This window comes from Tetrao urogallus (assembly GCF_951394365.1).
Source record: "Tetrao urogallus genome assembly, chromosome: 7".
NCBI lineage: Eukaryota > Metazoa > Chordata > Aves > Galliformes > Phasianidae > Tetrao > Tetrao urogallus.
In genome coordinates, this window is record NC_136820.1 from 18,710,770 (window position 1) to 18,726,457 (window position 15,688).

The 15,688-nt window shown below is 42.9% G+C and overlaps 1 protein-coding gene across 2 annotated transcripts in view; it reads right to left on the reverse strand.

The window, feature by feature from the left end:
* Positions 1-10,665: 10,665 nt before the first annotated feature.
* The window catches only part of CREB5 (cAMP responsive element binding protein 5), a gene marked incomplete at both ends in the record, with an annotated part of 200,946 nt that continues 195,923 nt past the window's right edge, over positions 10,666-15,688 (reverse strand). For both annotated transcript variants that reach the window (XM_079538541.1, XM_079538540.1), the window contains 3 exons: positions 10,666-10,829; positions 11,799-11,907; positions 12,508-12,735. In XM_079538541.1, the coding sequence (XP_079394667.1) occupies positions 10,666-10,829; positions 11,799-11,907; positions 12,508-12,735 (501 nt within the window). The remainder of the gene's footprint in view (positions 10,830-11,798; positions 11,908-12,507; positions 12,736-15,688) is intronic.

Consider the following 15,688-nt stretch of genomic DNA (forward strand, 5'->3'; position numbering starts at 1 on the left):
TTGAAAGACACCGTCTAGGAAGCCTGACCCATCAGAATTTGAATGTAAAAGGCAAGTGACAACTGAATACATGAAAAGCCTTAGAGCCGGCTCCCAAAGCCCTCTTTCCCTGCCTGAAAAGCTTGTTTATCTGCAGATGAATAGGAGTTACAGAATTGGAACCTAAGGAGAAAATCGGTGGTATCCACGGCCAAGGGAATGCTTCCCTCCTACCAGTTGGATTATAAACATGTGTGGGTTTGGGTAATGATGCTGCAGGGCTCTTCCTGCACCTCTGTGCGTGGCTGTAGCATTTATTTGAAGGCTGATACAGCTTTGCGTTGCTGTGACATATCTCATGAGCTCTCGGCTGGACAAGTAACAAGTGTCAGAACTGGAGAATCTTTTTACAGCATGAAAAGTATCTCCATCTAATCCAAGAGGAAATCGTAATAGGAAGAACCTCACTGTTATAATGACCTTGTAATGAGGATGAGCTTGGCTAGAGCTTTGAAGAAGCAAACCAGCCCATTTCTCCTTGGGGCAGGGATGTCTAGCCAGGGCTGTATGGTTGTGCCTCCAGCAGTGGTGCTCAGATGGCCTGAAGTCCTCTGGCTGGGCCCTGACGGATTGTCTGTTACTGAGGGCAGGAAAAGGGGCTATGAAGCGGGGCTCTGCTTACATTTTCTGTTTTCTGTCCCTTGCTCTGTCACTCTATTCCTCTCTGTATGCTGCTGGGGGAAAATGAAGACGGTTATGTTTACCTACGTCCCTGGGTAATTATAGCATTCTCCCTGAGGTGACGGGGACATGCAGCAGGGCACAGCCGCAGGTGGGTGACACATCTCATTTAAATGCCCTCATTACTCCCTCTGACAAGCTTGGACATTTGCCTGCCTTGTTCCAAGGCCAGCCTGGATCCATTTAAAATTTATATTTTTTTGTTCCTCCCTATGCCGCTTGCATTTAAAAGTTGTCCTTGACTTCCTCTGCCAGCTGCTGTCCCTCATCAGCCAACGGCGTGTCCTGGAAGTGTCCCTTTGCCAGGTCCAGCTGGGGAGCAGGGACACTGCTGGAGAGGTGCAGCAGGGCTGTGTATGGCTGCAGCACTGCTGTCAGCATGCGGTGCTCTCCTCCTTGAAGAAAAGCCACAGCAAAACAAGAAAACTCATCTGGAGCAGCAGCCCGCGCTACGGTATGAGACTTGGTCTGGTGTGATCTCATGGCACAGAATGAAAGTGATTAGTGAAGCCAAAAGGAAAGCAAAAGGAGGATGTAGAGCCCTTCCGCACAAAGCCGCCTGCCTCCCTGGGAGATCCACCATAATCCAAAGGGCCCCGGATTGAAATTAATCTGTTTCTGTCTTTATTTGTTTTATTTCTTGACTCAATTTCCTACATGAACTGACAAGTTATGTCAAGTATTTGTGTTTCTTTTAACTTGCTCTGCTGTCAGCTGAATGCAACACCCTATGGAAACACCTGCTGACCTGCTGTATATACACACACATCTGTACCATCTGTGTATCTACTTCATACAGCTGCATCTTGTATATCTATCCATATCATCCCTTTGTTTGCCTACAGCTTTATCACTTGCTTTTGTAGCAGAGCAGGCAGGTTGCAAATTCCTCAGTTCTCTGCTGAAGAGCCTTTCATGCCCCTGCTTTAGGAAGGGCAGCTCAAGCTGAGGCTGCTCATGTGGTGCTGCAGTACGTCCCTGGGAAACAGGCTGATTAGGTTCACTAATGGTGGGTCTCTCAGGGTATTTGCTTACCTAACACGATCAGCACACACTTCTTAAATATTTTATCAGCTTTGTGGGGTCAGCCTCGTAACGTGGTTTTATGTTGCACAGGAGGACAGAGCAGGCTGGAGGAAAAACGGTGCAAAGAGTGCTGCAGGAAGGGGGGTTAAGCAAATGACAAGCATTAATGCCCTGCTTACCATTGGTAAAACCCATGCCCCTGTTTCGGTAGGTCAGGCACAAGAAGTTAGGCCACTTGCAATAACAAAGCAGACCAAAGAATTCAGCACGAGGCCCCGAGGCCTCCCTGGCTAGCTCTGATCAAGAGGGTGCTGACGGTCCTGTTTTAACTTGGATCCTTCCTTTCCCACTCTCCCTTGCTTAATTTTTTGACTCCTTGAACTTACCTCTCAGGAAGCTTTAGTTTAAACCTTGAGAACATTTCCCATTGCCTTTATGCAATGAAAATGTGTGCAGTAGAGTAATTCCAGCAGTAGCCCCCAAGCTGCAGCAGGACCTCAGTGGCTAGTTGCTATTTGCAGGGAATAAAGCTTTTTCCCTCTAAGTGAGCCCATAATGTGCCTTCAGCTGAGCAGTGCCGGCTCTTGGGTGCATACAACAAGTCTAAAGGTGGGCCTGCAGTGCAGTGCCGGAGTTATGGGTGGCAAGGGTTGCTGGTGGGGGAGAAAATCTGGCCACACTGTTTCTTACCCTCTTCCCAAGCACTGTGTTCAGGGGTTCCCCATGAGGATGACTAGGGTGGACGTGGCCCTATTATAGCTGCCTGAGAGTCTACATGCTATTGGAGGACTTGGCGTCCACAAGCATGTTCTTCTCTATCTCAGCTTTTTTTTTTTTTTTTTAAATCAACCCAAAATCAGCTAAAAAAGCACAAATGTCTGCTTTCTGCTCTATCCTCATGCTGGAAGACTATGTCTGGCTGATGCAAGTCAGGGCATCTATCTCACCGAGCCCATGCATCCTCCATCTGCCTGTCTCCCCACAAAGGAAGGATGGGGGCTGAAGCTTTTGCTATCACCAATCCATTTTCTTCTAATAATAACTTTGTTTTGATGACTGCTGTCCAGAGCAACCTGGGGAGAGCAGTAGTAACAGCGGACTGCTTGGAAGAGCAACAAATGCTGTGTCCAGGTTTGGGAAACCATGAATCAGCTGCAAAGGGCAGTGTTACCTCAGCTTGAATACATCTTGCTTAGCTCATACAGTCAGGTGTAAATATAACTGTGAGGACAATAACAAAGTCCTGTGATATGCCTTCATGGGAGGCATCTATTTTTATAGTTATTATGATTCTCTTTCAGTATTTGGTCACAGAGCAAAAGCTCTGCTATATAAATACAGTTAGGCAGTGGTGTGACAGCTTTGTTAAAAGGCAGTTCAGATGTTTATGGCCTCAGAAATTACTCTAGATAATGCTGTGCCTTGATGTGTGGGGAAATGGCTTCAGGAACCCCTTGGAGAGGGAGCCACGTACATCTACAGCCTCATTTTCTGGCACTTACAAAGAGAGAATGGGAACAGTGGCATGGCTCTGCCTTTTTCCTACCCATTTTAGGAGGGCAAGTGCTCTTGGCCAGATCCAGCCTTTCGAAAACCCAGAGGGAGAGCAGCAGGACCTGCACCCATGCCAGGCCTCCAAGGAGCATCCCTGCAGACTGCCTAGGACATCTCCTGCAGATTGACACCACAACCAGGTTCTCTTGGCAGGCTTGTCACTGCAGCAAGACTGCACATTATGGGTCGTGGTCACAGCCATCAGGTCATTGCCCCAGCACGGCAGCACAGTCATAGCATCGTGTGAACCTAAGGATGGGTTCAGCCTGACAAATTTCAGGTTACTATTTGTTCATTGTGCCAAGGTCTGTATTGGACCAATTTATAGTGAGAAATGAGGTTGGCAAGATAACAGGGGCACCACAATTAGAGCTAATTAGCCCAGCAGGAAATCCATTTCCAGGCAGCTTTTGGCAAGAGGCAAGGTTGGCAGGATAACAAGCATAGAGTGTATTTTGATATAAGCACACTCCAGCTGCAAGGAAAAGTAAAATAACAGCTTGTCTCTTCCTTATGCGGAGGCCTTATGTTAGGCTCTACCACATCAATCTATTTGTTTGAGGCTTTGCAGCCTCTGCACTTGGAAAACCTTCAGAGACCTTGCTCCTGCGAGGCCCCAGGTCTTCTAGTAGACACGTGGTGGCCCTGTGCAGTGTGGTCAGCAGGGTGGCCTTGCTCCTGCAGCCACATGGGTGCTGCCCTGCACCCCAATCCTGCAGCAGTTTTGGGGAAGATCAGAGATTTTGCATGGTCAGGCAAGTACAAAGAAGGCATGAGCCACCAGATCTGTTTAAGAATAGAAACAATGGACGAGCAGTGTGGTTAACTTGCAGGAGTTATCTGTATCATAAAATGTCTGGGCTACAGACACAGCCAAACTACTGGAAATATTTGTATTTGAGTGCTTTATTATATTGGAATTGCAGTGATATTATTAACATTTGTACAAATGCACAAAAATCCTGTCTCTTCTAGCTAGAAAGAGATGTAAAAATCTGACCTAGTTGAACAGTCTCAATGAACTCATTGTCCATTTGCAACAATAATGGGTTCACAATGCAACAAAAAGCTTAACATAAAATTAAACATATTAAATGCTGCAGCAGGTATTTACACTTATGTACCAAAAAAAAAATTATCTCCCTCCAGTAAGGAAGGTGGTTGCTTTACAGAATAAAACAGACAAACAAACATAAAACCTTTGCATACAATACAAACAACCTCAAGCCCAAAACTTACTGTGACAGCACCTTTTTTAATATAATATATATATATTTATATATAAACTTCGATAGTTTAGGCTTACTCCAAGCAGTGCTAAAAGTTCCTTAAAACCAAGACAATGACAATATTCCAAAGAAGTGACTTTCACGGATGATTGCTACCCAGTGTTTAAATTGAGCTGTTACAGACAAAAGTACAGAGCTCACCAACATGGGCTGGGAAACACTGGATTCAGATTATAAAGCTGTTGGCAAAGCCCTCGGTGCCAATTACTCAGAAGAGTGAGCACACCTTGCATGCAAAATGTTTTGGAAGCATGGTAAAGGCTGTCTCTGATATCTTTGCAACCCCAGCTCCTATGGGTGAGGGGGAAGAAATTCTCTGGAATTTCCTAGAATACAGCAAGGAAAACATTTCCCTTCAGATACACTATCAGCCCCCCATCCCTTCTTTCCTGACTCGGCTACAATCGCTGTAAAGGCAGAATGAGCTTACAGTCTTCATTCAGAAAACTGCTGCATATATTTTAGCCAAAAAGAGATTTGGGTCTCATGGTCTTGCAACATAAGCTGGCACGCTGTTTTGGGGGGAGGGTCAGGAAAAGTTCCACCCAGGGCAACTTAGCATAAGTAACACTTAATTTGCATAAATATAGAACTGGAGATCCTGAATACCAGGTATTTCACATCAGCCTAAATATAGCAAGTTGCAGTTATTGATTCCAGTCCAAGGAGAGCCTGGGAAAGGATCAGATTTCCACTTAGTGAATCAATCTTATTGTGAGTGTATGCAAACACTGACATTTTTGGCCTCACAGAGTTTCAAGATTTGCTATAAAGTAGTTTTGAAAGCTATGTAAAACCAACAACAGTAAGCAATTTAGCTTTATATGTAAAGCCACTGATAAAACAGATAACTGTAAGCTCTGAAAAAACATTACTGATATAAACAGTCTTTGCAATAAGACGATGACTTCAGATGATGAAAAAATGAATGAATTTCTTTTTTTTTGGTGTTTAGATCGCTTAAGATTTTATTGCTTTATTTGTCCTTAGAAGTTTTTAGTCTCTTTTGTTAGGTTTTTTTTTTTTTAAAGGTGCTGTCCCTAGTCAAGTTATAAGGCAACATATTTTATTGATTTTGACTTTTAATACACAGTATGGCCACTGTTATCACTGCAGCGTCACAGCTGCCGTGGGTTGGACAACAGTCAAAGTGCATTATCATGCACCACAGAGCCAGTCTCCTGACCTTACGCTATTACGCACAGGACACTTTGGTTCTCAGGATGAGAGATTAAAAACGTAGCTTAGATGCTGCCTCACACACTTTGCATAATTAAACATTTATATGCTATCATGAAGAGGGTGTAAAGTCTAAGTCACACTGCAGACTTGGTTGTTTTCAGCTTCTCCATTCGGGCAGGTGTGAGAGACAAGTTGTAGATATGCCACCAGTGAAAGCATATAAATGTATCTGGTGCAAACATCTTACAAAAGAATTATAAATGACTTAACAAGGGAGAGCAAGAGAGCGAGAGCTAAAGTGCAATTTTAAAATAATATAAATAATTGAAATGTAGAAATAAGGAACTAATTAGTTGGAACTGGTTTTGTTTTATAGGCACAGTTTAGTTTTCATGTCTACAGATCAATCTTTTTTTCTTCTTCCCCCTTCGGTAACTTTATCTGATGCATAATGGAGTTTCAATGGTCTGCATTTAAGGAACGCTGCTTAGTAAGAGGACAGAAGGAGCAATGATAAGGCAGTATAGTGCAACTCACTATGTGATATTAGAAGAGAAACAAGAATGGTGTTAGATCTTCCATGGCATAATCAGTCTTTAAAAAAAAAAAAAGAGAAAATAAAAGGCAGGCTTTCCAGTTATATGCTTTCTAAAACAAGAGAGCATATTTCCCAACACAAAGGAAACAACTGAAGGTTTGTAATTTGCTTTGCTGTTATTAAAAAAAAAAAAAAAAAAAAAAAAAAAAGCAGATGCTGCTTTAAGGAAAACATTTAATTCTAGGAATTTCTGTACAAATGACCTCAGCAAACTTTTCCATCTTAGATGGACGTCTTCTGCTTGAGACCCTGAAAGATTAAGATGCACACACACCTAGAGCACTTTATTGCAAAACTAATATTGTAACTTTAAAGGAAAAAAAAAATAAAAACAAAACCAAACAGATTCTGTACAAGAATACTGTTCAAATGGAATGTGTTAAAATAACATTTATTAATAAATACTTTATAAAATTCTATGTGAATACTAAATTAATAGATTCCTGTTTTAAAATTGCTTTGGTCCTCATGAGTTTTCATAAATTCACTCTATACGCTTTTTTCTTTTTTTAAAAAAAAGGTATTAGCTGCTAAAAAGCACATTTTGCCTAAACTAAAAGGCTACCTTTAAACGCTAAATATTGTCGCTTAAAAAAATATGAATTCTCAAAAGTTGGGCATTTAACAACACTTATAGCTGGCTTGTTAGTTAATAGGACGGAGTCAGTTAACACACAAAATCCACACGCACCGAGGCACTGAACCATTGACTTTCCACTATTCAGAACATGGGCAGCATACATTTAGCTTCATAGCAGGAATTAACTCCAAACAGCACAAAATTCTCCATAAATCATCCTCATCGTCCTTATAAAACACACCATGATAGCACACAAACTACTTGTCTCCCACAGGCAGTGTCATGAATATGGCTTGCATAAGTTACCCAGGGAAGGGGCCGGGAGAGAAGGAACTAGATCACAGCATAATTTCTTTCTGATAAAAGTATTGCAATTGTCCGTGGCTGAGATTTCCAACGTACTTCCGCTGTCACGCAACAAGAAATGTCATCCCCAGAAATATCTTTGAGGTGAGCAGGCTTCTTCCCGGCAAAGGAAGCCTGTGCCGAGCAAAGCTGAGCAGGGGAGCTCCCCACCAAGTCCCTGGCGGTGGGACGGGGCCCAGAGTCTGCCAACAGGCTGGGCTTGAGAGGAAGGAGAAAAGCACATCAGACTCCAGCAGCAGCTGGTGGAAAAGCACGGTTTCTCCTCAAACGAAAGAGCAGAGGGAGCGCGGTGACGATGTGCTGAGAGGAAGGCTGCGGTGGGGTGGAGGGGCAGGGTCTGTCCTGTAGTCCTTCCTCAGGCTGCCCCAGCACACAGCCGGCCAAAGGCCTGGGGAAAGGCTGCAGGGTCCCTGCCCTGCAAAACAAGAGTGCTGTAAGGTGGAAGTGAAAATGATGAGCGATATAAGGTGCCTGGCACAGTTGGTCCTTTCACTAATAGAGCTGATACAAATATGCTGTGTGTTGGCTTGGCCTGTGAACCTGTGACAGAGTTACAAGAAGCAATAGCAAATAGCTTTTCATCCTTTACTGATTTCCACATCACTAGCAATGATTATACCTAAAGGCCAATAGTATAGAGAGGAGACATTTCATTGTAATTACACATTTAGGCCAACATGTGCGGTTGGCTTGCCTAGTTAGCATTAAAAAAAGAAATAATTGAGCTATATATAATACACATCAGTCAAACTGTCAAGTTGCTGAATTTAACAAAACTTAGGCAAGGTTTTTGTATTTTTTTTCCTTTTTTTTTTTTCCCCCCTTTTTAAAGTAGAGGCTTTCAGTTTAACAGCTAAATATTTTAATTGAGGAGACTGAACAAAATGAAGCTAAACTGTAATTCTAGTGCAGTGCAGCTCAACTGGGTATCCTAATGTTATCAACTACTTAGATTTTTACTTTTTTAACATATTTAAGTGCTACCCATATAGAGGGAAAGTTTGCAAATTAACCCTGTGATGGCATTTTATTTTTCACAGTGAAGGATGACATTCAGACACAGGGGAAAGGCTTGTTTTGTCTTTCACATCGTGGATATTCAGCTGGAACATTTTGCTCGACTGCATATTTGAAAGAATTTCCTTTGGGAGCCATGATGAAGCAAAACCACTTAGCTATTACAACCAGAGATTAAAAAAAAAAATTATAGATTCAGTATTTAAAACACTTTAAAAGTATATGTTTGTCTAAAATATAATAGAAAATCCTTTACATTTGTATTTTTTCTTAATTTTTTTTTTTGGTTCTTAGACTATATAATCAAGTCAAGATTTACACTGTACATTAAAAATCTTTTTTTGAATGTATTTGCATAAATGGAAAGAGAGCTGTTCAAGAATACTGTAAAAGTTAGTTACCAAGATAAGAACTAATTCAGAAACAATCCTCAGAACTTTGCTTTTCCTTCCTAAAGGGCCCTGCTCCTGACAGCGCCTCTCACTGCACTCGCTTAACTCTTTCCTGCTCTGACAAGAGTCACCCTACTAAAACCTGTGACTCCTCTTGCAACCAAGAAACAGCAGCTGAGGACAAGAACCTCACTTCAAAATGAAGCGTATTTTGGGCTGGAGTGTTTGCTAGGAATAGCATGAATTATCTTTTGCTATTAAAGATGCAGTTTGAAATGTCTGAAAGTTCATCACCAATTCAGAGCCCAGTCCTGCTCCCTGGGGCCGACGAAGGAGGTGTCACCACTGCCAGCCTTGAGAGCAAAACCAGGTCCCAGGATACTGAAAGGCAAGCATAATTAACTGGCATCATCTCCCTCTGATTTCCCCATCAATCACTGCTACTACTCTGGGATGCAAATCCGTGGTGCTGAGGGGCAGGCACATAGTCCAAACAAAACCCTTAATTGTGGCATAAAGCCCCTTTACAGACCCTCTTTACAGGACTGAATTTTATCCAGTGAGTGCAGTGGAATTTGCCTTTCTTGCAGCACTTTTTAGTGGCTGCACACTCGATAAAACTTTTTTTAATGTCATTATGAGACAATTTCTTACTCGCTGTAAACTGGAGTAAGTGCCATTATGGTCAGCGAAGCTCCACTGATGTCTGCCAGCTCAAAGCCAGTCCATGTACATCCAAGGGGATGCCTGCAGAGACCAGAACTTGCCTTGGTAATTAAAAGTGGCATTTTTCCAACTGGTCAGAATGGTTACGCTGATTTATTTTTCATTTATAGCCTGTGAAATCTGAGGCTGTTAGCTTTCAGTGCTAGAACAATGTAAGCAGGTTAGGGAACAGAACTTTTCTGAATTATATACTACATGGATTTGCTGTGTTAACGACTGGCAGCGCTAAAGAATTGCTGTAATTCTCAGGTGTTACTTGCTATGCCTGCACTGTGCCACAGCCATTTACCTCAACAGCTTACATGGCTGCTAGCATCAACACAGCTGGCTTTCAATCTTGCTTCACCTGCAACTGCACTGCTTTTGCCTTTCCCTGTTTATTAAAAGCACTAAATCAGGAGCATTTCTATTTTTCAAAACAGAAAAGCTCGGTGCAGCCCAGCTGTGGGTGAAGAGCTAGTGAAAGCAGCAGCCGTGCTGGCAGTTTTTAGGTAGGCTTGAAGTTTTTACTTGTTTATCGCTGTTCTCTGAGAGGGGGAGGAGGAGAGGGAAGCCTGGCTAAGAGAAGGGCAGAGGGCTAGGGAAGGGAGAAGTGAGTTGTGAGAACAACTGAAGGACAAAAAGGACAGGGTAGGAGAGAGCTGGAAGAGGATGGCTGGGCAAAAGGGCACTTTACTGGGGTTTGGGTTTGTTCCGATAGCCACACACTGTAACCGTGTTGAAAGACGAGGTTCTGGTGATAGCACAATTCTAACTCATATTTTATGATGCTGTCAGCAGATGCCCGCTCTCTATATTTATAGCCTAATTACTCCTAGTTACCTACATATGACTCTGTTTAATACTTTTCATGCCTCACATTGGCTAACAAGCTGCAGTTTAACACAACTCCGTATTTCTGAGGCTTCAGGCTAGATTGGTGAGAAGAAAACATGACTATGTACAGAGACAGTTAGGTTTATAAACAAGTAACTGGTACCAAAAAAAACTGGAGAAAGCACCAAAGCATTTCTCAAGCTGATAGCATATTAATTGCATAACTCCCTTTTATGTAACTAAGTATAAAAGACATTTTAATAACTATAAAAATGAAAGCCAGAGTCTTTCAAGAACTGAGGAATCTTCCAGGCTTGAGTTACGGTCAAAAATGTCCTTAGCACAGAGGATGTTTTGATATGCTACCACTTTCCCCTAGCAGTTTCTGATCAACCCGTTTTAAAGGATGGGGTTGATGTCTGTTCTGTGGCTGGCAAGCTGCGTGAGAGTGGAGCTGCCCACAACGTCGCTGACGGAGGAGGAGGTGGTGATGGTGTTGTGCTGGATGACTTGCTGCTGGGAGCATGCTGGGACCGGGCTCGCAGGAGGACTGCTCTCAGGACCTGGAAAAGGACGGGGGACAGAGTGCACATTCAGTCATCTGATGGTAACGCAATGGTAGGAGCCAGCACCTTGAAAAAACACCAAAACCTTAATGGCTATGAAACCAACACCTAGTACAAAACGTCCAGTATCTTAAGGTTTATAAAGCCTAAATTCTCTATTCGCTCCCAGCAGAATTCAAAATTACAGTGTAGTGCACTGCATCACAGAAAATCTAATTCAAGCAACAGTTGACAGGCATGTAATGCAATTATGTATTTTTAATTTGAGTACCGTTAAAGAGACAGATGCATAGTGATGCGGACGAGACAGAAATGGGCTCTATTTTAAGAGAAGGCCGCAATCTAGCAAATATTAACCCAGAGGCTCTTCTGAGCCACTCTAGAGCCAAGCAAAGAATTTGTCCATAAATTACCGTACTTGTAAAATGCATCAGCTAGACAGAATTGATTCAATGTTGGCATCAGATGTGATTTAAAAAAGAAGAAAAAGGCAAGATAAGAGTTAAAAAGAACAAACCTTGAAAGCCTGCTCCGCGCTTGGTCTGTGCCACAGTCAGAGCACAGTACCGTTTTCGCTGGAGGGGGCTGTAATGCTTTCCTTTATAACTTCCCTTTGGAGAGTTATGTTACTGTGCTGGCAGCGCTGTGCCCAGGAGGACTCTTGCAGGTCTGGAGCTCTGAGTTCCACAGGGATCCTCCACATGGGAGCCAGCATCCATCCGTGCGCATCGCCTTGTGGGGTGGAGGGACAGGGAGGGACCAGCAGTGCTGGGCTGGGTGCAAACTGTGGCTTTTTGGATTTTAAGCAGGGCTGGATAAATAGGGGCAGGAGATGGGACAGCTTGGATGATGTTTGAGAAGAGAGGTTCATGTTGTAATATGGCCAAGGGATTCTGGAGGGAAGAACTAGAAACTGTGTTTTCCTGTGGGTGGTGTGGAGACAGAGTAAGCATACTAGCTACTTACTTAGATATCCTTGTGATTCTTTCTGCATGGCTGTTATCGGACAGTCTTTATGCGTTAACAACAACTGTTTCAGCTGTGCTACCTCATTTTTCAGCATGGAGACCTCATTCTAGAAGAGAAATAGAGAGTTTGGTTTGCCACAAATCATAAAATGCACTGTTACACAAAGTTGAGATCGAAGAAAACAAAAAATGATCCACAATTTGGGAAGAATGTCCTTGACATTATTTTATAACAAACTCCTTTTGAGGCCAACTTGGCTCCCAGATTTGATGCCATAAGCTGACACACAAACTAACTTCTGTGCACACTGTAAGAAGAACACCATCCCTGTGCTTTTAATCTCAAATTTATATTCATTCTCTTCCCTTCGATTTATGCTCCCATCTCACTGGCTTAGAGTTAGGGCTTAGCTACGTGCCCTGCTCTGAAGAAATGCTTTATAGCCAAGGTAATGGCACTTAAAAAACAAAACAGTGACAAGAAAAGAAAATAAATACAGCTCTGTCTAGTGAAGGCTTCTAATCCCAAGACAGCTTTTTCCTGGCTTATCCTGCCAAAATGAAATTATTCCTCTAATTGGAGCACAGACACCTCAACTAACCGCCTTTGATAGTGCCGTGCTCCCACGCAGCAGCGGTAGTGCCGGGGCAGCAGCAAGCACAAAGAGGGCCTCTGTGTCCTTGGGGGCATAGACAGTGGCTCGCACCTGAAGCTGCATGTTTGTCTGGGTGAGTTCTTCTGCTTTCTTTTCCAGTGACATCACCCAGACCTTCCTCTTCTGTCTGCAGCGTGTGGCAGCGGCTCTGTTCCTCTCCAGAAATTTCCTCCTCCTCTCATCAGGGTCTTCATCCACCACCCTTCTCCGGCGGCCTCCAGTGGGCTGTGGCGGCTGTATCGTCTGCGTGGGCTGCATTTGCTGTGCGGCTGGTGAAACCTGTTAAGTAGAGGGTTGATAAGGCAATGGGTGGGGGAAAGGAAGAGGGAACAAGGCTGAGGAATGGGGAGCATCTCCCACAGTCGCCCGGTTGGATGGCGGGCGAGGAGAGGCACGCGTTGAAAGACACTGCCAGATGCTTCTAATGTTAGCTGCTGGCAAAGGGCTGCATTGGTTGAAGGGGAGATTTTTTTGAAATGACTCTCCGAATATTAGTAGGAAAAATATTTTTCCCTTACAGCTAGTCATTATAAACTTTCACTAAGGTACTTTCTCTGCCACCATCTATTTCAAAGCTGAAATGTCAAGTTTCTCTCAGCAACCCTTTTAATCAAAGTAGAAGACTGTACAGGCCTTATTTCTGTCTCTCCTTTCTTCTTTTTTTCTTGGTATTTGCTTCTGAAATTTTGGGACTTTTCTTTCACACATGCTCTTCCACCTCTGCTCAGTATCTCATAGCCTCTAGAGACAGGAAATACAAGTGCTCTGCCATCTGACTGCACCAGGGAAGCTATGGCAAGGGTGGTGAGCCAGGAGACCTCAATGCCCATGAGATGTAGTTGAAATAAAGGATTTAGGTGTTCACACACGTGGATTTTGAAGGAAGGCTGGTATCCCATGGAGGTACTGCTGTTTCCTCCTCAGGCATTTTTATTTGTCCTCTTTTTGATCACAGAATTATAGAATCACCAAGGTTAGAAAAGATCTCTAAATCATCCACTCCAACTGTCCACCTATCACCAATATTTCCCACTATACCATGTCCCTCAGTACAACATCTAAATGTTTCTTGAACACATGCTATACTCCTTTTTATGGTTATTTGACAGCAATTATGAAAACCACTTACAACCCCTCTGCTATGAAAATATGGAAAACCACATATTAATACCTTTTCAATTGAAGGAGAATATCAGTCTTGCTCCTGAAAGTAATTTGTCTATGCCCTTTCAGAGGAAGCTTGTGATGGAGACAGCTGCCACCAGACTGTGCTCTGACTTTTCTGGATGAAATACTCACCTATGTACTGGTGAGGAACGAGTATCAGACTTCATGTTCAGTGTTTCTAAAGGCAATAGGCGCTGCCTGGGAATAACAAGCTCTCCGACTGCTTTCCTGCCTCACCATGGTGCCCAGGCCCTTGTGCTTTGGGTTTTTCTTGGGGTTTGGACCTAATTGCTGTAGCACAGCTGGAGACATCAGTGCTACTCCTGCTATTCCTACACCAGTGGAGTCTGGAAGAGTCCAGAAACCTGAATTGTTGACTCAAAATTAACCTTGCTGTTCTAGCAAAGGCCCAAACCTCCAAGGTGCTTCCTTTTGGCTTAGTAAGTGGACATACTCTGAGCTTTGTCAGATCGCGTCCTAAATTTCAACTGCACTAATTAACATTTGTTTGCTTAACACATCTGTCTGTCTCAATTAAAATGATACTATCATCTTGCAAGGTTGCTTTTCTGTCTAGAATCTCACCACAAAGTTTGAAGAAGAACTTGCTCCTTTTCCCAGCTGACTTGTGTCAGTTAGAGTGGCAATTTTACATATAATTATACTGTGGATCTGATAATTCTTTTCACATAAAGCCAAATTTACTCTCAGTTTTCTGTTGTGCAAACAGGTAATTTCTCTTCTGTAGGAGCAGAAAAAAATAAAACTAAACCAACAAACTTCTAAAACTAAATAAGCCACCTTGCACCTTCTGCCTTATTCTTAAAATTTTAGCTTGTGTGAAGTCCTCCCATTTGCAATTTAAGCTTCCAATCCTCTGCTCAACAGGGGGTTGTCCCTGTGCTGCAGTCACCATCTCTGCCATAGGAGATGGCCAACGAGGGATACCAGCTCCCCTCCAACCTCTGAGGCCCTGCAATCTGTTAGAATACATCTTAGTAACTGTCTAAGCATCATTCTCTAACAGGACGTCCCCACCCTGCCTATGGACAAACACACTCTAGTAAGAAAGAAAATATATATTAAATATCAATATTAATATATTATTAATACATTAATATAAATATATTAAATTAATGCTAATGTTATCTTTTATTAAATGCCTACCAGATATTCATAGTCAAGACAAATGTAGGACAGGTAATAAAATGAAACATCCCCAACTCTGCTCTACCTCAGCTATCTCTCTGGTAAGTTTGATATGAAAAGGTGTTAATGTGACCATAATGACAGTATCAATTTTTGCACTAGCTGAAGCAATACAGTTACAGCTTGGTAAAATATCTCTTTCTCAGAAATATATATGTTAGAAGATTATACTTAGCCTTGATCTCATGCTCATCTCCACTCTTTGCACCATACCACAAAATTAATACCCATCCATTCATCCTGGCAAAACTTAGCTCATTGGGCTCCTCTGGGTCAAAGTGGTAGGTGAAAAGTGTGATACGAATGCTGACATTACAGAACAGTGTGGGGTGAAATAACAGAATTTATGTCATTGGAACACATGGCCCACACCAACATGGGCTTCTTGGCGGGTGGCTTAGAACCAAAGAGTATCTGTCTCAGAAGAATAAAGAGGTTGAGAAGTAGTAAAATTCACCATAAAATCAACATCTGCTGGAGCAATCTGATCTCCAAAGAGGCCAATACCATGGAGACTACAGATGAGCTTAGTAAGTAATAATTATGTTTATTACTCAGCAAAGTCTTATTTTCTCCCCATGTGTGTATTCAGAAATCACTCTTGTCTTTGCACCACAAGAACAGGCAAGCAGCAAAAGCTCTGCTGTCTGGGGAAGCAGATGATCCCAGGAGTCCTACTCAGATCCATCAGCCATTGCCTCCATCCACAACCTCTGGGTGACATTTACACCTCTGGTCAAGGTGAAGACCTACTTGGTCCCTGCTGGGGCCCATTGCCTTCATTGACACTGTGTTCCCTGCAAAGCTCACGTTACCACAAAGACCCCGCTCCAGAGACTCAGAGGTGCTAAGACAC